At 25.9% G+C, this 26,721-nt stretch overlaps 1 protein-coding gene across 1 annotated transcript; it reads right to left on the reverse strand.

The window, feature by feature from the left end:
* Window positions 1-13,176: 13,176 nt before the first annotated feature.
* LOC113852928 (thioredoxin-like 1-2, chloroplastic) lies at window positions 13,177-15,082 on the reverse strand. Its single transcript, XM_027483329.1, has 4 exons — window positions 14,617-15,082; window positions 14,140-14,322; window positions 13,876-14,040; window positions 13,177-13,788 (listed from the first exon to the last, which is right to left on the reverse strand). The coding sequence occupies exons 1-4, from the start codon at window positions 14,836-14,838 to the stop codon at window positions 13,564-13,566; spliced, it is 795 nt and encodes a 264-aa protein (XP_027339130.1). The 5' UTR covers window positions 14,839-15,082; the 3' UTR covers window positions 13,177-13,563.
* Window positions 15,083-26,721: the final 11,639 nt, after the last annotated feature.

A 26,721-nucleotide genomic window follows, 5' to 3' on the forward strand; every position in this document is an offset into this window, starting at 1 on the left:
TGTTTTCTTTAGGCAGCCTAAATCCATGATGTGTAGGGTGCCCTCTTCTTCCAAGAACTTGTTGCAGAATTCAACCACCATTTCTTCCTAACTTTTAGTGGAATAAGGGTACAACTTGGTATACTATGTAAATGCTCATCTAGTGAGTGATTTCGAGAACTCTTTTAATGAAAGCACTTTGTCACTTATATATACTCCCAAGTCATCCAAGAAGGTTATCACACATTCTTTTACACTACTCAATCTGTCGAACTTTCAAAATGTAGGTGCCTGATATCTCACTAGGTAAGACATAAGGGCTATTTCTGAAACCAATGGTGGTTCTACGTCCTCGAGTGTGTTGTACTTATCTCTGTGGCCTTGTAAGAGTCATTGTAGCTGTAACACCCTAAAATTTTAAATCCATATCATGTACATCTTATTCTTAACAATTTGAAATAAACCATCAATTTCAAGATATAATAAACTTATTATAGCAAATTAGTGAAATTTTCTTTTAAATATACATATATAGATAAGAATTTCAAACTTTGCAATGCTAATATAACAACAATAATAAATTAAAGAAAGAATAAATAAATAAATATCACAACTAACATTTCGTGTTTTCTATGGAAAATCTAAATATACATTACATATATCAAATATAAAAGTTTACAAACTGTTTGTTAAAATATATAGGACTTAAAAACATATTTACATAACCAAAATAATTACAACATATAGGCATGTCCAAGTCCCAAAGCAGTCTTCCCCATAACCAAATATTGAAGACAGGTCCTATTCATCACCCACATCCCAACTCTCTATCTCACCTAAATCTTTCAAATCCAGATCATCATCTGATCCCAGGTAACAGTCGTCTGAATCAACTGTGACTTCTGTACCAGTAACGCACTCAAATGTCCATCTGGACGGTCTTCTGAGGTGGTCATGGTCATGATAGGTAAATAGATAAGTGGGGGCTGTTGGAGTTCTAACAGTACCTTTATACATATAGATACATAGAATCTGATGTATTCTATTTCTAGGAAAATCAAAAAGAATACTACAAAAAAAAATCCATCTCTAACATGACTAAGTTCTAGGTTCATCTTCTACAAGAACAACAAATTTAAAATAACATACTCTTTGATATTTATTAAATACAAAATTAACCCTATTATATACTGATCTATCTATTAATCTAACTCTTTCCTGAGGCTCCATCATCCTGTTTTCTTGAAAATATTTGTAAGAATGAGTATCTATTCTATCTTTTTCCAAACATTATATCACAAAATCATAATTTATAGTATAAATGCAACATATTCATTTTCACACTAAATTCACATTGCAAACATATTCACATACACATATCATTCACAATTTATTATATATTATTCATTCTCTCATTCCAATACGCACTCCTAGTGCACTGTGATCATAGAAATTGATGCCTCTAACAATTCTTGAGGTCTTACTCAATTAGGTAAATAGTTGCCGGTTAGCCCATGCACACAAATACAACGTATACAATAATTGGGCCCCTTAGTAAAGGTATAGTCAGGAGTCTAGTTAGGAAACGAGTGTGAGGCTATGTGACACATTTGCTCTTAGAAAGAGTGTGTACATATATGCGAATGTCGCTCACTATCCTATGTTTTCTCAAGATTTTTATCGTCTCCAGACTCTATACCCCTAGTGTATCTCTGTAACTATTCACACTAGATCCAATCCATATTCGACTCTTAAGTCATTCTTAGAGTTACCCTTTTTTCCATTCATAAGATCGTGCTTAGTAAAGCACTTCTAGCCTAAGTCCATTCCATTCAAACCTCCTTTTATTATACTTACAATTACTAAATCCTTTAGATCAGTATTACATATTATCATATCATTTCACCCAGGCATATTCCATAAAATCACATAATAATCACTCAGCAAGTTTAATCATATTTCAAATTAAGTACTCATCATATAAAGCATATAAGCATTTATCAACCATTTAATCTAAACAACCAATCAGTCCAAATAATCAAACAAGTATCTTTTCATTCATTATTTACGCAATAGATATCTCAATTACATATTCTCACAAAATGTTCATGTAACAGTGCTCTAATTAGCACAAAATAAATACTGTAATATAATGATAAAATAGAGCCCTCTTTACCTCAAAGATGAGTTTACAAGAAGATATTGAAAAGGATCAAGATCAACTATGGAAGTTCTCCTTAATACCAAGAGATATCTATAAGAACAAAAAAATGCAATAAATAATCAGAGAAAACGAAATTTAATCCGAAGAAATTTACTTGGAGTCGTTTAGATTCAATATCAAAGCTTGGATTTGAAGAGAAATCAGAGTTTCTGAGGCTTTTCTCTAGAGAATAGAAGAGAGAGTTCAAAGAATATGAGAAGGGAACGTGAGTTTAGAATGAAATAAAATTTTCATGTTGAAAATCTCTTAAATACCTCTCAGGCCCGCGTGCTCTCGCTTGAGCGACAGACATTTCGCTTGAGCAACGGATATCTCGCTTGAGCGAGATATGCAAACAGTGGTCTTGCCCACTATTTTCTGATATGCTTGCTTGAGCGAGTTCCATCTTGCCTGAACTAGATGTCATCTAGAGAGCATGATATTTCTCTTGTGAGTCCTCGCCTGAGCAAGATCACTCTCGCCTGGGTGAGGTGACAGTTGGGCTGAATTTATCTTATCTTACTTGAACGAGAATCATCTCGCTTGAGCGAGATAGCCTTACAACATTGTATTCCTGCATGCTCAGTCTCGCCTAGGCGAGATTTACCTTGCCTAAGCGAGATCTTCTGCTCCAAAATTCTTCCAAAAATTTTCTATACTCTCTTCTAAATGCATTCTAATATTACTTAATATTAAATAAAACATAAACTACCAAAAATTAAAAAGAGGGTGTTACAATAGCTCTCTTTATGTCATTATCGCATCCATCTGCATTGATGTGTTCCTTGTTTGAAATGTTGCATTGAATTTCTTGAAGGGGAGATTACTTATTTATCTTCATCTAAGTCACCAATTATGTCAAGCTTTGTTAGTTAGCAAGTATCAAATCAAGAACAGATGTTGGGGTTAATATTGAAGGTATGTGGGGGGGGGGGGTGTTGAGAATGGTGTTTCAAGTTGGCCTAGGAGTCGATTTCTTCTCCATTGTTGTTTGGTCCTTGTAGTAGGGTACCTTGGTGTAATGTTTTGTTCTGTCATTCTTTCTTCACAAGCTCTATACCTCTATAATGGAGTTGCCAATTGTTTAAGAATGAAATTTAAGGAAAGAGATTCGTAAACTTAAGAAGTATAAAGAGAAGAAAGATGGGACAAATAAGTGAATAAGGAATATTATTGCTTAAAAGCATGTGTTGGCTTAGTATATCTCTACATAAATGATCCTATTTATTTTCATAATTTGTGAATATAAACAAACTTCACATTTATTATGCAAATATAAGATAAAAGCACTTTTGGTCTGGTAAAAGCAATGTGTTTCATATTTTAACTAAAACATGTTATTCTGCAAGTGAAGTGAATATTCCTTCTTAGATGGCTAAAACATCTATTTTGCTTCATATTGTTGAAGCTTATGCTCTTATCTTTACATAAGGCCACATGCTATTATCCACTCTGAAGGTCTTGAATAAGGTACCTTTTGACAAACGCCTTTGATCATGTTTTACTTATCCTTTTTTATGGATATGCGCTACTGCCCACAATGTTTCAAGTATATATCACCTTTGTGTTACACGTTTAACATGATGTATGTGCACTTTGTCTTTTTTATTTGGACTTTTCTTTGCTTTTGTTCTATGGTGAGACTTTGATAATTGCTAATTGATTGAGTCAATCCCAATTTTGACCCAGAAGGATTATTTGGGTCCCCATTCGAAACATACCCCATATCTTTATAAACATCCATTGGGTATAGGTTCTGCTACTTCATTTCTACTTAGGGTGGTAGGGTCCTTCTTATGCAACTCTTTTGCATCATTGGGGACATATTCTTGCTTTCCCTTCCCTTAAAGAAAAATTTGGATAAATCTTACTCATTAGGTGTAGTTTTGACCATTTAGTTTATAGCATATGATGGTTGTTGTTAGTTAAACTACTAATGCTTAGTACTCCAACTGCTAATTTTGGCTTTAGGTTTGTGGTTGAGTTGTTCTCTTCAACAATGGAAGAATAATTTTCTTGCTTGAATCGGACTTGTTATGATACCATATGAAATATTAAGAAAGAAATTATTTTATTTTATTTATTATTGGTTACATGAAAAAATTAAATAAAAGGATACATGAATAAGAAAGAGAATCAAATTCTTTCTTTAAAATAGAAAAAAATAATCAACAAAATTATAACTCATAAATATATGTACAAATATTTATAAAATACATAATTACAAAAATATATATATGTTAATAATTGCAAAACAATCACTTAATAATTGACTAATTCTATGCTTAATTACAACATCCAACACTACCCATATAGAGAGGGATTAAATATCATTCAAAATTACATCATCTATAATTTTGTTAAATATAATTTTAGTTAACTATTTGTTGAACTTTAATTAAACACTACATTGATTATATGTATCAAATTTTGTAAAAAAAAAACAAAAAGATAAACATGAGAACATAATCCTTATTTTCATATATTTTAAAATTAGACATTATATTAATTTTAACATACATGAATGAGGTATCAAATAACTTTAGATTAATCTAAACTTTTACTCATAATTTATATGATAAGAATATTTAATCTGACAAGTGATTTTAGAATAAAATTATTAATAAAAATTATTAAATGATGTAATTTGTTTTATATATATTACACCAATGTAATATATTACAAAATTTTACTTAAAGAAAATCATCACTTAAACTAATCACTCATTATATTTAAAGTAATATTTGAAAAGTAATTTTATTTGTATTTTAACTTCATAAGGCAGTCTAAGTATTGACTTTTATTTTTATAAGTATTCTAATAATGATAATTATTTGTCAAGGACATGAATGACTCTTGTCAATAAAAGGTTTTTCTAATTTTTACAAGGTATTTAAAATTAAAAAAAATGATATTTTTAGAAATTTTATAAAATTTAAAAGTTGTCAATTAGTGTAGACAAAGATTCAGTGAAACAACTTAAAAGTATGGCAAATTTTGAAAATAATAAAAATTTACCACAAAAAATTACTGACGACAAATTTTTAGTTAAAAAATTATCGATAGTGACTTTTAAAATTTTTTCATGTTTCTGTAATTTTTTTCAAAATCTCATTTTTTAGTATTTATTATATATAAAAAAATGCCTCAATAAGAGTGTTTGATGTACATTTTATATTAAATTTTAGGCGTCAAATTATTTGATTTAACTACATAAATATATTTTGATTTGATTTAATTTGAATCAATATAATATAATATCAAATCTAACCAATTCAATACAAGTGAGTTTAGTTAGAATAGATTATTTAATTTTTATACTTTTTTTATTTATTCAGAGTACAGTAAATAAACAAATAATACTAGAACGAGTTTAAATTGATTTAAATTAAATTTATAAATATATTAAAATAAGAAGATGTATTATTAGAAAATTTTATTTTTAAGAATAAATTTATAAAAAAATAAGCATTGTAATATCATAAAACTATAAATATATAATTATGAGTTAAAGATTAATTTTATGAATAATTTCAAAATTAGACCCAAAAATTAATTTAAATCAATAAAATAAATTCATTTGTTTATAACTTTTTGTTGTTAATTTGCTGAATAATTTAGTTTAATTTTTATAATTTATATTAAATTTAATAGATTCATAAACATCCTACTTATCGAAAGAAAGGATAACGATGGATTTTTTTTTTTCAAAAAAAGAAACATTTCATTCAATCAAAAGTGAAGACTGTGACAAAGGTAAACACATTCTTTGTCACTGGTTGAAGTAGTGCTAGTTACAACCCTATGATTTAAAGTATTAATATATGTTTAATTTAAAGTTAAATAAAATAACTTCAAATTATTAAATATAGTAAAATTAACTTTAAAATAAAACAAGTATTATTTGTTTTTATCCCAAAGCTTTTGATCAGCCGAAATCATATCAGATCATCGGAACACTGAATTTGAAGTGTAACAGTGAAATTAATATCCTTTTGTAATCTAGAATCTATATTACTTTTTATATCCCTCATTAAGTGTTGCATATATCCGTAGCAATAATAATCAATGATGCCAACTTTTAAATCATAGATGAAATAAAAAGTGGCTGTGGACCCGACAAGGCCCGGGTTTCCCGATATTCGTAGAGACAAAGGTCAGTTGTCGTATGTGTAGCTCTTGTGGATGTGGCTACGCAGTAAGAATAGGATACGACTTGGAACTGACTCAGCACTTGTTGGCTGTTGCGTCTACTCGAAACCGCGTGCTTGGTATACTACAAATGCTATCGTTGGTGTCAGATAAAACTTTGTATATAGTTTTTAATATTGAAAATAAAGTATTAATTATCAAAATAAAGATTTAATTTTAGTTATTTTAACATGTGTTAGAAATTTCACGGTACCCAGAAGCAGGAAAGCAATCTAGCCAAGCGGATCCATGTTTTAGATTCATTGAACTTTGCTTAATACATTTGGATCTTAAATATAGTTATTGTCATGAAATAAGGAAAAAACATAAAACTGAATAATAAATTATAGATAACATTATAATTACTAATATATAACATTTGCTTTTTATCTTTCTCTCTCAAATCATTGCAAAAACAATGGTGACTGTAATCCAAATCAATTCTTCTCCAAGTTGCCTTATCCATAAGCATAACCTTGACAGTACAACACAGCTAGAAATTGAAAATTAGATTCGCAGTGCAGTAATGCACATGCTCTGCACCATCTGTGACACAGGACATGGAACCTACGTTGATAATTTTTTAAAATTCATATTGGATATAGTTTCACATTGATATCTTACTAAAGGATGGAAATGATTGAGCACAAATATAACTATATACGAGTAAACCGGATTGCATGACAGACCTACACAATATTTATTCATTTTATTTAAAAAAATTGGAATATTGAATGAAAAGTATTAAGTATTATTTTATTTTATAATTATTAACATAATTATTGTGGATTATTTTTTTAATATAGTATTTAGAAATTATATATACTGAAATATAATATTTTTTTAAAGTTACAAATAATATAAGATTTAAAAATTACTAGTAATAATTTTTTGTGTAAGTAAAAAATTTAAAGATAAAAAAAATGATGAAATCTCAAAAATTACGATAACAATTTTTAAAAAATATTAAAAAATTAAAAGTTGCCGATAGTAAATTTTAAAATAATAATAAAATATTTTTAAAAATAAAAAATAATCAAAAGTCACGATTAACAATTTTTGTAAAAGTGGTCAGAAGTCATTGATAATTTTTAAAAAAATTATATTTATATAATTTTGGCAAAAATTTCATATTTCTGTAATTTTAAAAAAAATCATATAAAAATAGTCAATTATTATATTAATAATATTATAATAAATTTCTTTGAATTTTCATTATTCTACATACACCTCAAGTAAAGTTTTTCACTTTAGTTACGTATTGTTTTTTCATTTTTTTTTTAAATCATATAATTTGCTATTCAAAGCTCTCTGTGTTTTTTTTTTTTTACTATTTAATAGGACTAAAAGTTGAAATAGAGAAAATTAAGAATCTAGCCTAGAGTGAACAGTCCCTAAATAATTTAACCTCAAAAAAGGAGTCAAAGAAAGGAGGGGTTTTCTCAAAAACACATAAAGATAATCTAAGTTTAGGTCCTATCTTGACCAACTAATTAGCACTTTGATTAACTTTCCTAAAAATATGATTAAATCTAATAAATTGTATACATCTAAGCAACTTCTTAATTTCATTAATAACATAAAAAAGAGGATGACAACTACTCTATACATTAAGAACTAAAGAAATAGTTTCTTTTGAGTCACTTTCAATCCAAATAAGCTGAATGTTTTTAAAAATGACCCTCAATAAATACCCCAGAGTTCAATAGTTAAAGGGGAGCAAGAATTTGAAGAAACCAGCTATGAATCTTCTAAGATTATAATGAATCAATCATCCGCAGCTAGCTAAAACCAAGAATTGAGAAATAAGACCATTTATATTAGTTTTTAACTGCCTGTCTAGAGGGGGCTGCCATTGCACTTGCCTCTGCACATCCTAAGTATCAAGAGTATTTCTCAGGTTTCTCCTGCAACAAAAAAGAAAGTAATCAACATCATAGAACATTTTACTTAACAAAACTTGATTATTCAAAAGGTTATTCTAAAAGATAACAGAAGTTCTATTCTTCCACAAATTTCAGCTGACTATACCAAATAAAATGTTCCAAAGGGGATATAGGGGAAAGTTCAACTTAGTAAGATTGGAAACCAGCCAATTGGACAATCCAAAGCTGAAAAAAGGAACTCAGAGATCAGGGGGCAAGATCTATTTCCATATATACTTGGCTACCCAGCAATTCCTAAGGACATGTATAATAGATTCATTATCTTCCACACATCTTGAGCGCAAATGAGAGGTAGTCATATTACAGTTAAACCACTTCTCGTTGGTTAAGAGTTGTCCATGGATAATTTTTCTAAGAAGACAACTATTCTAGGGGGTACCTCCCAGTCCCCAAACCAACTTTAAAAGATTCTTGATGTCAGAATTGGCTGAAGTATGATAAAAATCAAATTATAAACTGATTTAATTGAAAAAAAATCTCATTATTGGATAGTTTTCAGAAAATATGATCCTGACCACTAGCTAGCATAGGGGAACTAACATTAGCAATTAAATCATAGATAGTCCTAAGGAGTAATGTCTAATTTTGACCCAATCCTAATTGCTCTACTGGGTAAACAAGACCACATGCTCATTTAACTATTTCTCACGAATAGGATAGGTAGCAAGACTAGATAAAACTTTATTCTTGAGAATCTAACTATCTTCCCAAAACCTAGCTATTATTCCTATAATTCAATCAAGACCATTATTAAAATAACTTTCGACAAAAATTATACTTTTCCATAAAGAGGAAGTATTATTATTATTACCAATAGTAGGATTTTTTTTTCCTAAAGGGAATTTGTATTTACTGCTTAGGACCTTAGTCCAAAGCTTATTTAGGGAAGTGATTGACCTCTAGCAAAGCATGATAATGAAAGTTTGGTTTACAAGATTAATGTCCCTGAACCCCAATCTTCCTTGACTCTTGGGTTTATAAATTTTATCCCATCCAATTAGGTGACATTTCCTATTATTTAAGGATCCTCAAATAAACTTTTTACAGATAGTATTAATCTCTTTACAAATAATTTTAGGGATAATCATTGCTTGCATGCAATAAGTAGAGATATTCATGATGCAAGACTGAACAAAGGTGATTCTACCCGCAATGGTTAAAGAATTCATTTTCTAAACAGAAAGTTTCTTTTTAATTTTCAATTATAAAAGCAAAATCCTGCCTAATAGGAGTGGTATAACTTATAGGAAAACTTAAGTATTTACCAAACTGGACAGAATTCGTAACTCCTAAGGATAAACTTGTTTTTTTATATTAGCTACATATGCCTTTTTTTCATTCTAAAATCTTATAATTTGCTACCTAGAACTCATTTTCTATGAGGTATCTAAATTGAGTAAATTAACTTTAGGAGATAAATCCCATTCAACATCTATCTTTTGTATTCACAAAATTTAAATTCAATAGTTACTTAAATAAAAATACATTTTTAAAACTAATAGTAGAGTTTAAGTATATAATTTTTTATTAAATAGTTATTTTCACATGTGTAAATATAATAAAATGGAATCTTATTATATTAACTTTCAAGATTAATAAATATGTCTTTTAATTGTGAGCTTAAGTAAACCTATGATTATAGATGAAAAATTTATAAACATAATATTAATTACTAATAATTTACTATTTATAAATAAATAATATTAATTAATATATAAATAAGTGAAAATAAATATTTTTTAATTAAAAAATTATCATCTTATTATGACTTTTGTTTTTGTGAAAATGATAATTATGTTATTTATCTCATTATTTTATTTTTACTTTCATTAATCTTACTTAAAATATATAGCTTTAATATTGTATATTTATTAGCCTCTTGTTATTTTTATTTAATACTGTAAATATTAAAATAAAGTAAAGCCATAACAAATTGTGATAAATGTTAATTATTCAATGGTTATAAAATAATATCAATAATAAAATATAAAATTAATAAAATATTACTTAAAATGAATAATATCTCAATAATTTAACATCAATTATAGTAAAATAATAAATAAATTTGATTACAATAATTTAATAAGTGATTTAACATCTTAAAAAATCTAAAAAATAAATCCCAAATAAAAATAAAAATTTAAAATATTTTACTATTAATATATTTAAATTAAATTCTTTCACATTAAAATAAGTTGGTTGACTTTTATATAGTAAATTTGAATGGAGAGCGAGTAAGGTATGTACTTTCATCAAACGTAATTATGCGTCTTTTTTGTACTGACTTACATATTTTGATTTTTATTATATCATATTAAATTAATACTAGTTTTATTTATTTAAAGATTAATTATTTTTAAATTTTTAGATTATTTGATACTCAAGATAAATGATATATTTATAATGAAAATTTCTCATCGATAAATTTAATATATATATTAATAGTAATTTTTTGTATATATAAATTTTGAGTTTTTTTTTAACTCTTTTTAATAAGATTTATTTTACTTATAAAATATATATATATATATATATATATATATATTATCTTCTTGCTTATATTTATAAATATTTATAAGTATATTAATCAACAATATTTTTATAGAGATCCGTGGTATCATTCTTCTGTAATCCACGTCAGTGCCACGGCGAAAGCTGTACTTGATATATGTATGTAGGGCCCACATTCATTTTATCATTTATCAAGTTGAGATCTGAATATATCATCTCATCTTTGTGGCTGTTCTGTATACGCTCTCTTATAGATTGGACTACAACTAGGTTAAGGGTTGTTATTTCAAGTAAAAAATAATATACATATCATCTAAGGCTCTTACAAAATTAAATTAATATCAATATAGATTATTATATTTTATAGTGTTATTTTGAGTTTAAATTTTGATTAACATATATGTGTGTTAAATATTTGGAATTTTTTAAACTTTCATAACAATTTTATTATATTTGAACAAAATGATTTTTTAGTAAAAAATTATTGAGTTTTAAAAAATATTAAAATAAGTAATTTAAATTGAAAAGTTTACAATGTATTAAAATTACTTTTAGCAGTGTTTACAGAAAGAGAAAATAAGTACTCTTAATAATTAACATGCTCATGGACTGACCCGTGAACTAAACCTTCTTCTTATGTTGGGATACGCCTTGTGACCAGCAAAAAAGAAGATAAAGTTATTAAAATGCAACTCACGAATTTTAAGATGAGCATTTTTAATTAATTAATTACTTTTATATAGTAAACTTATTGTAACTGTGTATAAACTTTATTTTTCAATTTTTTTAGAATTGTAATTTTTTATTAAATTATTATAATTGATAATTAATGTTTATAGTGGTCAATATTTTTAAATTTAAGTATATAATATTTATTAAAATTTTAGTGGTTTTGAAAAAAATAAAAGGTAAAGTGATATTTTATTTTTAATTAATATATTTATGTAATATTTATTAAAGCTAAATAAAAATTTATGGTTTTATTTTATAAATTTATCATTTTAGTTTTTAAATTATTAAATTTAAAATATTTATTAAAATTAAAAATTATCTTTTCTTTTAAAACTCAACTTTTAAATATATTGGCACTCTTTTCATAGAGGAAGAGACCTAAAAGGCTAAAAACCATTTGCTATGACAAGCCTTCAAATAATGTGTCTGGCCTTGAATGGAAGCAGAAGTTATTGTCTTCATTTTGCACATTTTAATTAAATTCCCATCTACTTCTTGTCCTTATTCCTCAGCTATCCAAAATAAAAAGAAAGTTTAGTATTTTTAACCTGTTTCTAAAGGTATATGATAAAAAAAATTATATATAATAAATTATTAAAAATAATAAGTTTTTTATAAAAGTTAATAAATTAATAATATTAAATACTATAACTTTTAATAAAAATTTATTATTTTTTAATATGTATTATTAAACATACGTTAAAATATTCGAAGAAAATATATGTTAGTAAAAGTTTAATTTATATTTGTTGTTATGTGTTAATGTGATTTATTTGTTATAAAAGTGCCAGAATCACTTTTCTTAACAATGCGACAAGAAGCCTTGTTTCATATACGTAATGAAGGGTTTATTTCATTTGATATGTGAAAATTTTAAATATTGAAAATTTTAAATATATTAATATTTAAAAATAAATAATTTTGTGTTTGTAAGTAAATGAAGTACTTCATAAGTATTATCATGAAATTATTTTGGGACAATTTAAATACAATCTTTTGAGTACTTTTGATATTGTTTACAAATGAAAATTAGAATTTGACCTTTATAACTTACAACATTGAATATAGATCTTTTATATCAAATAAAATTTTAAATTTTGATTAAAAATAGTATAAAAAACACGTTAAAATTTTGTACATTATATTACTCCCTGTTTGACTAGAAAAGTCCACACACATTGGCTGCTAAGCATTTACACAATGGTGGTACTCCACCGACGAAGCAAGATGCATACCAATGGATGCAGGAATTCAAATAATACTATAATTAGCTTAAAGCTTCTTTCAGATGGCTTATTTAGTTCTATTAAGTGTGCGTTAATATATTTTCCAGGACTCACTGTACCTCTTGCAGTTCTTGATCAACGCTTCAAAATCAAAGATACATAAAGAAAAAGGCACCCCCTTTCATAAAATATTCCATTCTCAGGGAATAACTTCTAATTACACCAACAAAATACCCCCAAATCCATATGTAACTACGGATCACAGGATTGAGGAAGCATCTTCGTTTTCAAAATAAGATTTTTATAGCATTCAACATAATTTTTCTCAGTAATTTTCTTTCCTCGCTCTCACTTCTCACAATGAAGGAACTCTGGCTAACAATTCTTAATATTGAGTAAAAATAATTTTAAGATGGTATTGAGAATCAAATACAAAATCTGGCATATTGTAGCTTGTGATGTTACTATAGGAAAAGGAGAGGGTTCGGATGCAGAACAAATTCCCAGCAACAAAAGCTAAATTGCAGGGCTCAATTCCAACCAATAAAAAAAAGTTACAAGCCCCCATCAAACCCCTACACAAAAAATACATAATTTACAGCAAAAAATTACAATAAAAAATAAAAATTTAAACTACCATAGGAAAAAAAAATGGAATGGAGCAGCCTTTCTCCATTATAATCTTCATTCTATATGGCAAGATAAATCAATAAATGCCATACTTGCTAGTTTAAAGTATCATATCAGTATATAAAGTCCTTCATAAGCCCCACTGCTATATACTTGCCATGCTCCAGACGCCAGAACAATCATGGCTTTTTTTCAAAACCAAATCCTTCAATTTCCCTTGCATTTTTTGATACAGTAACGGAGAAGAATTAACCGATATATCACCAATAGAGGCCAAAATTTTCAACTCGGATTCATCCAAACCCATTGCTGGGCCTAAACTACATCTTTCATTCCCATGCTTCGCTAATGCGTCCTTAAATTTCTTGATCTGAAGAATAATAACATACCCACACAAAATTAAAATTTGATAAAAGACTAAATAACCAAACGAGAACCGTGTGCATAAGATTCTTACAGTGGCATTGGTACAGCTGAAGCTACAAACTCGACCCTCCGCACCTCTATAGAACCTGAAGAACGGTAACACGTGAATGTGCAAACCGTGACACATGGTTTTCAGCTCCTCATAATTGACTTTAAGAAAGATTGCAGATGGGTACAGCTCCGCTATTTGACAGATCTGGTCACATGGAACAGACATGGTCAAATATTGTAACCACAAAAAACATTAACAAACTTAGTAAAACCTAGAATTATTTTGGACTTTCGGTAATAATACCTTGGGATGAAGGGCTTTGCAGCCTCCACAACCAGGTGAATAGAAATCCACAACAACCAATGAATCACCAGCGTTGAGTAAAGAATGGACCAGTTCCTCGGCTGACTGGATCTCAATCATGTTAGGCTTCAGGTTCTTCTTCCACCACTGCAAAGCCCTGCTAACACAAATTGTTGCTTGTGCCTGAAATAAAAATAGAATAAATTTACAACTTCAGAACAACGACAAAATCTTATTCTTCTGTATGAGTTTAACTTTATGGATCATATATATCCACTCTGTCCTCTGTACTTGGCCAAAAACTAAATTATTCAAAATTTTATTTATCATAAGTTCTTTTCGCATGTTCCTTCAATATTTTTTTTATCTCCCTCTGCTCTTTTTCACATGTCAAAATAGAATGACTGTAAAGAAAAAAAAATAAAAGCTGGGAAACAAAAAATTTAAATGCCCAGAAAGCACAAGGTTGCAACATACATGGACAGAGACATTGTTTGAGGTTTTGGAATCGCAATACCCTGAGCCTTTTTCTTCAAGGGCCATCGATTTTCCCATGAAATCAGTGCTCAAAACAGAACAAGTCATTGATTTTGCTTTGACAATTTTCGAGGGGCAAAGCCCCCAAACCCCTTTGGTTTTAGAGCCAAGCATGATCTCATTCAACTCAGGAACACAGAAACTCTTCAAGGAACATGCCATATTAATCTTCAGTAATTTTAGCTTAAGGATCAAACCCAGGTTTTCTTTATCTTCTTTTTTCTGTTTCGGAATCAAAACAATGGGTGGAGTAGCAAAAATTCCAGCTTTGCAAAGACGCCAAGAATTTTTAAAGGCTTTTGAAACAAAAAGGAAACAAAAGCGGTATAAAGCTATTCAGTGAATAAAAAGCGCAAGCTTCAACAGACAAAAAGTGCTATTTTCCTGTGAATGGTTTGATGAGACTCATGAGAGAAAGCAATGGTGCTTCCAAACTTATAACAGAGAAATGGAAATGTGGTTGGTGGGGTCTTTTCTGAGTAATATTGTCCCTTTTATTGTTAAAAGTAAGGAATTGAAATTAATTATAATATTATATTAATAACAGTACCATTTATCCATTTTCATTTTGGAAAAGAAAAATGACTGGAAACGAAAGTTATCCACATCCACGTTATCTTTTGCATTTATTAAGGATAATTAACACCTAACTTGAGCAATGGCTGCATTTTTTCCTGTTGAGTTGTCCCACGTCATGTCACATGCGTTTCCCTTTTAAATAAATGAAAAAATTACGAGTGTGGCAGACTCTTTTTGTTTTTTTAACTAAATGTATAATTTTAATTTTTTTAAAATTAGTATAACGTAAAAAAGTTACTTAAAAATTACTTTTTTGTCTGATTTTTTTTACCACACGTCTTGCATACTAATTTTTATTTATTTTCTTAACCAAATATTGCTCTTTCAATTTTATATTAGCTCACCTGTCAGCATAAATATGACAAAATAAAGGTAATAATTATTTAAAATAAGTATTACATTAATTTAAGTGATACTTGACAGTATTTTTGCTGCAAAAGTACCAACTTAAAAAAAAATAGTAATTTAAAATGGACGATTAAAAAGAAACGAAGTCATATGTGTAAATTTCGATGACTGTCTGTATACTATGCTGAGGTAAAAACGCTATCAACTCATCCGGGATAATACTGCTGCGTATTGTGACACTTGGCATGTTTGGTAATAGGCGCTGTGTTTTTTTACTCTCTTCACCTTCTGCTTCTTGCACTTTTTGTCAATATCTAAGCTTTTGCAATTGCAGTTTACTTTAAGTAATTTTAGTATAGATTTTTGTGTATTGTAATATTGTGAGAAGAAACATTGGGTAATAGTAATTTTATAAATTATTAAACTTTTTTTTATTTATGATAAATTAAAATAATGGTTTTATATATTATTATTTCACGTGGTTGTGTTAAACTAAAATTGTAATTTTGTGGCTACTAGAAGTTAGTGAAGAATTTAAATGAATTATCTTTATTTTTTATAATTTTTTAATATATGATATTTATTTGGTAATTTTAAATAAGAACCAATTGAACTTAGGATTTATTATTTATTGTAGTTGTTAAATATATGATTTTAGTATATTTTAAAATATTTTTTTATGAAAAAAATTTGAATCCTTAGACTCAAATTGAATAATTAGTTTTTTTTTTAGAAAAAATGGTAATTACAGTAAATTTAAAAATTTAGTTATTTATCCAAAAAAATTAATTTCAATTTTGTTGAAGATTAATTAATAGTAAATTTAAATTATAAAAAATAAAGTAAAATTAAATAATTATCAATGTAGATGAATTAAATATAGATGAATTTAATTTATGATATTTGTAAGTGACATAAACTTGAAATAAATATATGTTAATGTTTAGGAAATTGTAATTTACAAGTAATAAAGATAATAATTCACATAAATCTAGTAAGATATATTTGAAAAAATTTATCAATAGGAATATTGTATTAGGAATTGAAAGAAATAATAATAATTTAATAATTTTTAGTAAAAATATGTGATAATAATTTGAATTGACATAATTTTAAATAAATAATTAATATTGTACTTTAATCGTTGGAGTTATTGAAATTAGGAATTTATAAATATAAAATTACATAAAAAATTAAAAAATAAATAATTGAGTTATTAATATAACATTTCTAAAAGAAGAAGATTAGGTAATTAAAAAATAAGATTAGGATATGTAAAAATTAAATTTTAATTGTAATATTAAATGTTAGTAAAAAATTAATTGTAATAAGTTTAGTTGATATAATGTGCATAAAAATTAGAATTAAATTTTGAATTATTTGACTTATTAAAACTAGTAATTCTAAAATAATATTAACAATTATTGTAGTTAAATTTTTATTTTAGTATTTATAGGATAAAATATTGTGTTATGACGCATGTCAATATACTAATTAATATTAGTCTCTAACTAACGGTGACACTCTTAACCTTCAAATGATGATATCAGTATCAGTTTATTCCGAACGATATTCTTCTGCGCTTGCCAATCATAAGTTTTTTTTTTTTTACATTTTTAATGGATATAAAATAAGTGTAAAGTGTATATTGTATTTAATTTACATAATTCACTAAAAATTCTTATTCTATTTATTTTATGTTTGTATATTGTATGTAATAAACCATCTATTATATTGATATTTACAACTTACTCGATTTAAGGACAAAGATGATTAATATAGAGTGATGAAATTACATACTAAAATTCTTACAAACTTCCTAATTCTTGATAGTGAAAACTAAGAAAGACAATTTATATAGATAAAGTTTCTATTTGCTTACAAGGTGTAGTTGATATAGTAAATAATGAATATTAAGATAAAGGGAAAGACATATTAATATCTAGAAAGTAGCTTACAAAGAACCTTAAAAAAGAAAGATTGTAAGGTTATGTTTTTATACATTAATGCAGTAATTTCAAGAATATTTTTCTTAAGAATATTTTTCTTAAGAAACATTGAAGAAGTGTTATACTAGTAGAAAAAAGATGAAAAATGTGTCTTTCATCATTGAAAAAGTAGTATAGGTTACTACTAATGAAGAATGTTGGGAAAACTTTTTTTTTCACTAAGGTGGAGATTTACTAAACTTATGAGAAGGTATGGTGAAAATGTCATTAATCAAATAATTATATATAGAATACATTCTATACACTCTGATTTAACTACGTTATAGTCACTGTATAGGAGTTCAATAATATAACAAATATGAAATTTGAAAAGTTTCAAGGCTCTTTAGAGACAAATGAGTTATTATTGAATAAAAGAAGTGTTAAAAAGCCTATAAACCAAGCATAGACCTCTCTTATACCACTCTAATGAGGGACACTAACACAAATGCGATAATGAATAACACAGTAGAATTAAATCTTCCAACTTATAAGAATCTACGAATAACAACAAATATTACAACAATTAAAAAATAACAAAATAGAAAGAAGGTATAAAGTTGTTTAAAGTAGAAAATTCCTTCAATGTGAAAGGTAAAAACCACATGTCATTCATATTAAAGAAATAGTTCTACTATGATTAAACATGGGTACAAGAGAGTTACAAATAAGTTTACAAACTATGCTTACAACCAACTAATTAACTCCAACAACAAAGCTTACAAAACTAAGAACCAAGAAGATGAAAATACTCAAAATATATAGCTATAGTGTGAACACTATCAATTGTACCAAATATCAATTTTAAACGATCCAACTGTTTAAAGCAAAGAACTACACATTATGAATCTTCTCTCAAATTTTTAACATGATCTAACAGTTAACAACTTTGAAAATGTAGATTTACCAAGACTAGTTTAAATTTATGCAAAAATGACTCTCTCTTCTTCTCTCACAAAGGTGACTGCTCTCCCACGTAATGAAATCTCTCTACTTGGTACTTAAGCCCCCGTTATTGGATGAAGAACATGATTTCACCTCTCTCTCGTACACTCACATAACCTTAATGACTCATCTCTAATTTTATAATTGAAATAAAATGAGTTTTCTCATTTTGAGTCCTTTTTTCCACATAAGAATGAATGAGTCCAATACTAAACAATGAGGCATACCAGGCATTTTTGTTCCAATTAGTGCTAAATAGAAAGAAACTATATGAAATTGATGATTGATAATAAATTAGTCTTTAATTTAGTAAAGAACCATGTGTCCTACAATAAAAGCAAGCATATAAAGATTAGATTTCATTTATGTGAATAATGGAAAGATGAAACTTGTTTACTATCCAATAGAGTTACAAATTATGATATGTTCACTAAATCATTTATGGGTGATATATTGAAAAGTTAAAAAAAGATTTATGTGTGATGACATTAAAGTATTTAAATTAAAAAGTGGTATTGTAGTAATTCAAATAAGAAAGAAAATTAGTAATTGATAAAGCTAGTGAGTTGTTGCATAGTTTTGTTTTTAAAGAAATAGAAGTTGTAAGTATTCTTTTTCTAAGATTTTGTAATGGATATAAAATGAGTAAAAAATGTGTAGTGTTCAATTCAGATTTATTTTATATTTTTTTTGGTTCTCTTTACTTGTGTAGAGACATTGTGTGTGATACAAACATTCATCACAATCATTAAAAAATCTTAAATAAAGTTTAGAGATAATAAACCCTTACTTGTATTCTGGAGCTTTTATTTATGCTTTACATGTCATTGACGAACACTAATTCTATTTTAGTTTAGATATGTCATTATTAACAAAAATCTTTGAATTTTATTTTGTGTTTTCATTTTTATTTATTTATTTGTTATATTACGACATTGATGAACATTATGCATTTTTCATTTACAAACTTAAAGAAAAGCACAAATTTATTTGCAATCTTCTTACATTATCAAAGATTTATTTGCATTTTTGGATATAATGAATATTAATCTTGTTTAGTTTAAATACGTCATTGATAAATATCTCAAACTTTATTCTTTATATTCATTTTTGTTAACTCTTTTGATATGACATTGATAAATATTGTGTTTTTTTTTATAAATTTAACATAAAATATAAATATTCTTATATTTTTGAGCTTCTATTTGTAATTTTAAATACGATAAACAAAAATTTCAATAATAATACATAAAAAATTTACACTTTTTAATCATCTTTAACTGATATAAAATATCTTTTTCAGATTAATTATAAAATTAATTTAAAATGTTTTCAATGTATAACCGATATAAAATGTTTTTAACTGATTTGTTAGTGCGTATGTCAAAAAGTAATTCGATCATTATTGATTGCAAATCTCCTTGGAATTCGTTAATTCTTTTTGTATGTTTCATAGTGTCATGTGATAGAAACTCAAAGTAGCTAAGGGTACTGAAAGCAGCTAGTTGAAGATGAGCTTTTAATTACATTTTATACAGTTGTAATATTAATTGATTTGGCATTTACTCTATAAATCGGTCTAAGTAGTTGTGAAATTAGTGCTTTAAACTAATGACAAGGTTTCAATTAGTAATTACATGATACGCAGGCTGAAAAGAAGCTGTAATATATATATATATATATATATACACACATTCTAAATCAAACTTTATTATGAAATAACATAACACAATAAATAAAATACTACTGTCCAATCAAAATAATCAATTAATAGAATAAGATAAACGACCCGTAGATGTGGACCCAAATCCTTCAACATCATTGATGTCTTCAACATATATGTATCATTTTCGTTGAACAATAAGAAGTGAGTAACAATATCCATTTAGCTTTTTACATATTAATAAATTTATCGGATATTTATGACTATAAAAGTAAAATATTCATTATGCTGGCGTATAGAACCAAACAAGTACAAGTGATATTTTGTTACTGGGTGAATACATTTATAATTGAGTCTTAAATTATAAAACTTATGTGCTGGTTTATAAGTTTTGTTGGTGCTGTTAAATAATTCAAAAATAAAATTTTATATTATTCGATGTTCTTAAAATAAAATTCTAGTTTTAATTAGAAAATAGCACCAATATTTAATAATATTTATTAAACAGGATCTAAATTTCCCAATGGTCTCCAACGTTTAACATTCTTAAGCATTTGCACGAGTTATCCTAAAATATTCCGACTATTTTTGTTATGCAGAAGATTCATCTTATTAAGGCAGAGGTTAAGAGCATTGAAGTCACTTATATTTCTTGGTGTCGCTGATGCATGCAAGAATAAGAAAAGAAAAAAGAAAATCTCAAAATGAAATTGATATTTAACATAAGTAAATGAACATATATTTATCTTTAATTTAACATCCCTTCAAATGATTTAAAAAAATATATTTATTTATTCAATTTAATAATGCATTTATTCTAGTAAAGTACTTTCCCAAAATATATACTTTATTTTAATTTATGAAATTAATAAGTATTTTATTGTATTATTTTTTAATGAATATTATGGTATAAGTAAATATTAATTATTGGAAAATATGTTTATAAATGTTTAAATTATGTTATTATTACTAGTGCTTAAGTTAGTTTAACACTTGGTATTAATGAATTTTAAACTTTCATACAATAAACAAGTAGCCAATTAAGTGATTATTAGCTATTATTTTGATAATAATTTTTCACTTATAAGTGACAACAATTTGAGACATTAAATAAATAAATCTGGATATAATATAGTCAACATACCAACGTGCAGCAGTATACAACTTAAGCACAATTTTAGCCTTGGATATGTATTTTGAATGATTAAAATTAATTAAAGTATAAAAATAATAATTGAGTAACAACAAAATAGTTGAGAGTAAGGATGAAAATAAGTCAGGTTAAACTTTACTTTAAATAGACCTGACTTATAATATAATTATTAAGTCTGAATCTGGTCTGTTACTTATTATAAAGGCTTTATTTTCAGTTGGACCTAACCTATTTAAGTGCTCTGTCCTAACCTGAAGTCTATTAACAAAGTCTATTATAAAAAATATCTTAATATTAATAAAAATATAAATATTTTATAATCAAATTAGTTTACATTTTTTTACTTTTCATCTTTGTTATTGATAATAATTGTAATAATTTTTATATAAATAATTTGTTAAATAATTTATTTAAACACTAATTATAAATATTTTATATTAAATAAATTTTTATTTTTATTTTTCTTGATTTATTTTTAATTATTTAAGTATTAAAGATTTTAGTTTTTTTAGAATCATATTTTATTTGTTTAAAGATATCTTATATTTAATAAATAAAATCATAATAAACATATAAAATTGATCACAAAAAATAGCATTTACATAATTTATTGAGTTAGTTGAAAGAAAATTATTATATTTTAAAAATAAATAATTTAAATTTAATGTAATATATATATATATATTTATATATATATAATAACAATAATAATAACTATTAAATTAAAAAAATAAAAAATATTTAATTTTATTTATTTTATAAATTTGTTATTTTAAATTAATAAATACACATAAAATTAACTATATTATAACATTAATGTGATATAAAAAAATATTACTAATATAATAAATTAAAACATATACTTATATATAAAATATAAATTGATAAATTATCTAATAATTTAATTTTTTATTTATGTAAATATTTACAAATTATTAAATTTTAAATGTATGTTAATAATTATAATTAAAGTATTAAAGATTTTAATTATTTTTTTATGATAATTAAATTTTATTTGTGTAAAAGACATCTTATATTCAATAAATAAAATCACAGTAAACACATAAAATTGATAACAAAAAATAATACTAATTTGTTAAATCAGCTAAAAAAATTATTATATTTAAAAAAGTAAATAAATAGTCATTATAAAAATTATAAATAAAAAATATTTATATTATAAAATTCAAGGATACAGAAAAATAATATATGAATATAGTAAGAATTAATAAAATTTATATTTAAATTAAAATAACTTATATTTCTAAACTTTTATTTTAATAAAAAATTATATGATAAAACTTAACATAAAAATTTAAACTCAATGCAATATATATATATATATATATATATATATATATATAATATGACAATAATAATAATAATTAAATTAAAAAATAATTACAAAAAAATTAATTTTATTAATTTTATTAATTTTTTATTTTAAATTAATAAATATATGTAAAATTAACTACAGTATAACTTTAATACAATATAAAAAATATTACTGCCACAATACATTAAAACATATATATATATATATATATATATATATATATTATAAATTAATAAGTTAATTAATAATTTAATTTTTTATTTATAATTTTTTATATAAATATTTATTAATTATTAAATTTTAAATGTATATTAACAACTATGTTTTTTAAGAAAAAATCTATTTAGATCTATGTCAAATTTGTGAAAAATAATTATTTAAAATTTGACATATTTATATTTAGGTATGTTACTGTATGCTATAGATTTGATATTTAAAATTTTTTTATAGGTATTTTACTAAAAAAATATATATTAATAAAAATAAAATACATATTAAGTTATAAAAAGTATATATTATTATATATAATTTATTTAAATTATATTATTTATATTATTTACTATATAATTCTATTATATATATATATATATTGTATATGAAATTTTTATTTTATTTTTTTTATCATTTTTTAATAAAAGTTTAGTTTTAAATAAAATATAATTTATATTTAAAAAATTTCTATTTATTATAAGAAAAAAATTAAACATAATATATTAATATAATAATTAAATATTATTAATAATAAAATTAAGAATATAAAAATATATTAATATAATATTATTATTTCTTTTCTAAATTTTATTTTGTTCAGTTTTAATTATATTTCATTGCTGTTTAAAGATTTAATCACTCTTTAACTTATTTAAATATAACAAATATAATAATTTATTATTAAATAAATTTATTATTTAAAAAGTGTAATCGTGTATAAATATTTTTAATTTTTAATAAAATATAATTTTTATTATTATAATTATAAATAAAAAAATTATAACATAATATATTAATTTAATATAGCAGAATTAAAAATATATTATTAAATAATTTTATTATTTAAACATGTTTTAACAGCTTTTTTTTTAAATTTTATATATATATATAAGGTTTTGGGAGAAAAAATCTCTGTTAGTCCTATCAAACCCAAACTTGAAGAAGTATCTTCTTCATCCTCCCAACCACAATTAGAAAAACCTCTGTTTAAACCTTTTAAGATTAGTGCCAAAGCTAAGCAAAAAATCTTAGAACTCAGGCAAAGAGAAAAAGTCAAGGTGAATGAGGAAAACCAGAATGAGTTGCTTAGTAAAATTACTAGCCTCCTTACTACTATTCCCGACACTCCTCAACTTTCTGAGGAATCTAGTGCTAAACCCAGGACTAGGTCTCTTGCCAAAACTATCAATGCCATTTCCAAGACTGATTCAGAACATTGTTCTGAAACAGATTCTATCTTAGCTATCAATCCAATCAATAATTGGAAAAATTCCTCCAAGCTTTATTATAATAGAGCTACTGCTCCTGATCTTATTTTAGAAGAAAAACATGATTTTATTCAAAGTTTTAATTCTAATGATATTTATATTTGGAATATCGATGGATTATCTGAATATAATATCATTGCCAAACTTCAAAATATGTCGGTTGTCGCTATGGGCTATTTTACTAATCAAAATATGCCTGAAGACACTATTGTCTATATTCTTGTTGCCGGTTTTACTGGCCAACTCAAAGGTTGGTGGGATAATTATCTCACTGAAGCTGATAGAGATAACATCCTCTCTGCAGTTAAAATTGATGATAAGGGGAAAACCATTGTTAGTGACAATGAGCGTCTCCCTGATGCTGTGTATACATTATTATACACAATATCCCAACATTTCCTAGGTGATCCTTCTCTTTGGAGGGAAAGATCAGGTGAGTTACTTTCAAAACTCAAATGTGATTCCTTGGAACATTTCAAGTGGTATAAAGATACCTTTATGTCTAGGGTCCTTACTAGGGAAGATTGTAACCAAGCTTATTGGAAAGAAAAATATTTTGATGGTCTTCCTAAAGCATTCGGAGATCTTATTAGAAGTAAACTCCGAAGTCATTCTCCTACTGGAGAAATTAATTATGATAATTATGATTATGGACAGCTTACTGCTATTATTATCCATAGTGGTATTAAAGCTTGCCAGAAAGATAAACTCCAAAAACAACTTGCTAAAGAAAATGCTCTGAGCAAGAAAGAATTAGGTTCATTCTGCGAACAGTTTGGTCTTCCATCCTGCTCTCCTAAAAAGAAGAAACATGCCCCTAAGAAAGAGGCTGTAGAACCTTACAAAAAGCCCTACAAACGCAGGTACAATAGAAAACCCAGTCCTAAGAAACAAGGGGATAATGTCATCCCCACCAATATTCCCAAAAAACCCAGAACAGGCATAACCTGTTACAATTGTGGTAAACCTGGCCATATTAGTAAATACTGCAGGTTAAAAAAGAAAATTAGTAGTCTTAATTTGGATCCTTCTTTAGAAGACCAGATTAACCATCTTTTGGCTAATTCCTCTAGTGAAGACGCTGATAAAAAATCTGAAGAGGATGTTAACCAAATTCATAATGACGACCAAGCCTCTTCTTCTGACAGTGACGAAACTCCAGAAATCAATGTTTTGACAAAAGAACAAGATCTTCTTTTTGAAGCTATAAGCTCTATTTCGGATCATCAAGATAGAAAAGAATTTTTAAATAAATTCAAAGAGGTTTTAGAAAATAAACCTAAACCTAAAGAATATTTTACTTCAAACAAATTTGACATTACAAATATTTTCAAAAGATTAGAAAAGAATTCTAGTATTAAACCAACCACTATACAAGATCTTTAGATTGGGATAAATAATCTTAAAAAAGAGATCAGAGAAATCAAAGATCAACAACAAATTCATCAAGTTATTCTTTCTCAGTTAGATAATGATTCTGACATTGAGAAAGTAGAACTTCCTGAAGATAATGATTCTGAAAAGGTTGATTCTGATAACCCAGAAGAAACCTTTATGTGTTTGATCAACAAGGTCAAAATACAAAAATTTTATATTAATATCAGAATCGTTATTGATGATTTTGTTCTTGATACTTTGGCCCTCTTTGATACAGGTGCTGATTCAAACTGTATTTTAGAAGGATTAATTCCTACAAAATATTTTGAAAAAACCTCTGAAAAACTCAGCACTGCTAGTGGTTCAAAGCTGAAAATTAACTACAAACTTTCTAAAGCCGTGATTGAAAATCAAGGGCTTAAGATTGAGACAAATTTTCTTCTTGTAAAAAATTTAAAAAATGAAGTTATTTTGGGAACACCTTTTATAAAAGCTCTTTTCCCTCTACAAATTTCGAAAGATGGTATTTCCACTCGTCATTTAGGAAAACAAGTAATTTTCAAATTTTCTAACAAACCATTTACAAAAAATATTAATTCTATTCAAAACAAAATTAATCAAATTAATTTTCTAAAAGAAGAAGTTTCTTTTGCCAACATTGAAAAACAATTACAAGGTCCTTCTCTCCAGAAGAAAATCCAATCCCTTTTAAGAAACATCCAAACTTCTATATGTTCTGACCTACCCAGCGCCTTCTGGAATAGAAAAAAACATATTGTCAGTCTTCCTTATGAGTCAGGTTTTAAGGATAGCCAGATTCCTACTAAAGCTAGACCAATACAGATGAATGAAGAACTCCTTCATTATTGTCAGAAAGAGATTACAGATCTCCTAGACAAAAATCTTATTAGGAAAAGCAAGAGTCCTTGGTCTTGCTCTGCTTTTTATGTTAATAAACCTGCTGAGATTGAGAGGGGTACTCCCAGACTTGTCATCAATTACAAACCCCTCAATCAAGCTCTTCAATGGATTAGGCATCCTATCCCCAATAAAAAGGATCTTCTTAACAGACTTAATTCTGCTAAGATCTTTTCAAAATTCGATATGAAATCGAGATTTTGGCAAATCCAAATTTGCGAAAATGATAGGTACAAAACTGCCTTTACTGTTCCCTTTGG

This window comes from Abrus precatorius, unplaced genomic scaffold, assembly GCF_003935025.1.
Source record: "Abrus precatorius isolate BTA unplaced genomic scaffold, Abrus_2018 Scaffold10, whole genome shotgun sequence".
Lineage (NCBI taxonomy): Eukaryota > Viridiplantae > Streptophyta > Magnoliopsida > Fabales > Fabaceae > Abrus > Abrus precatorius.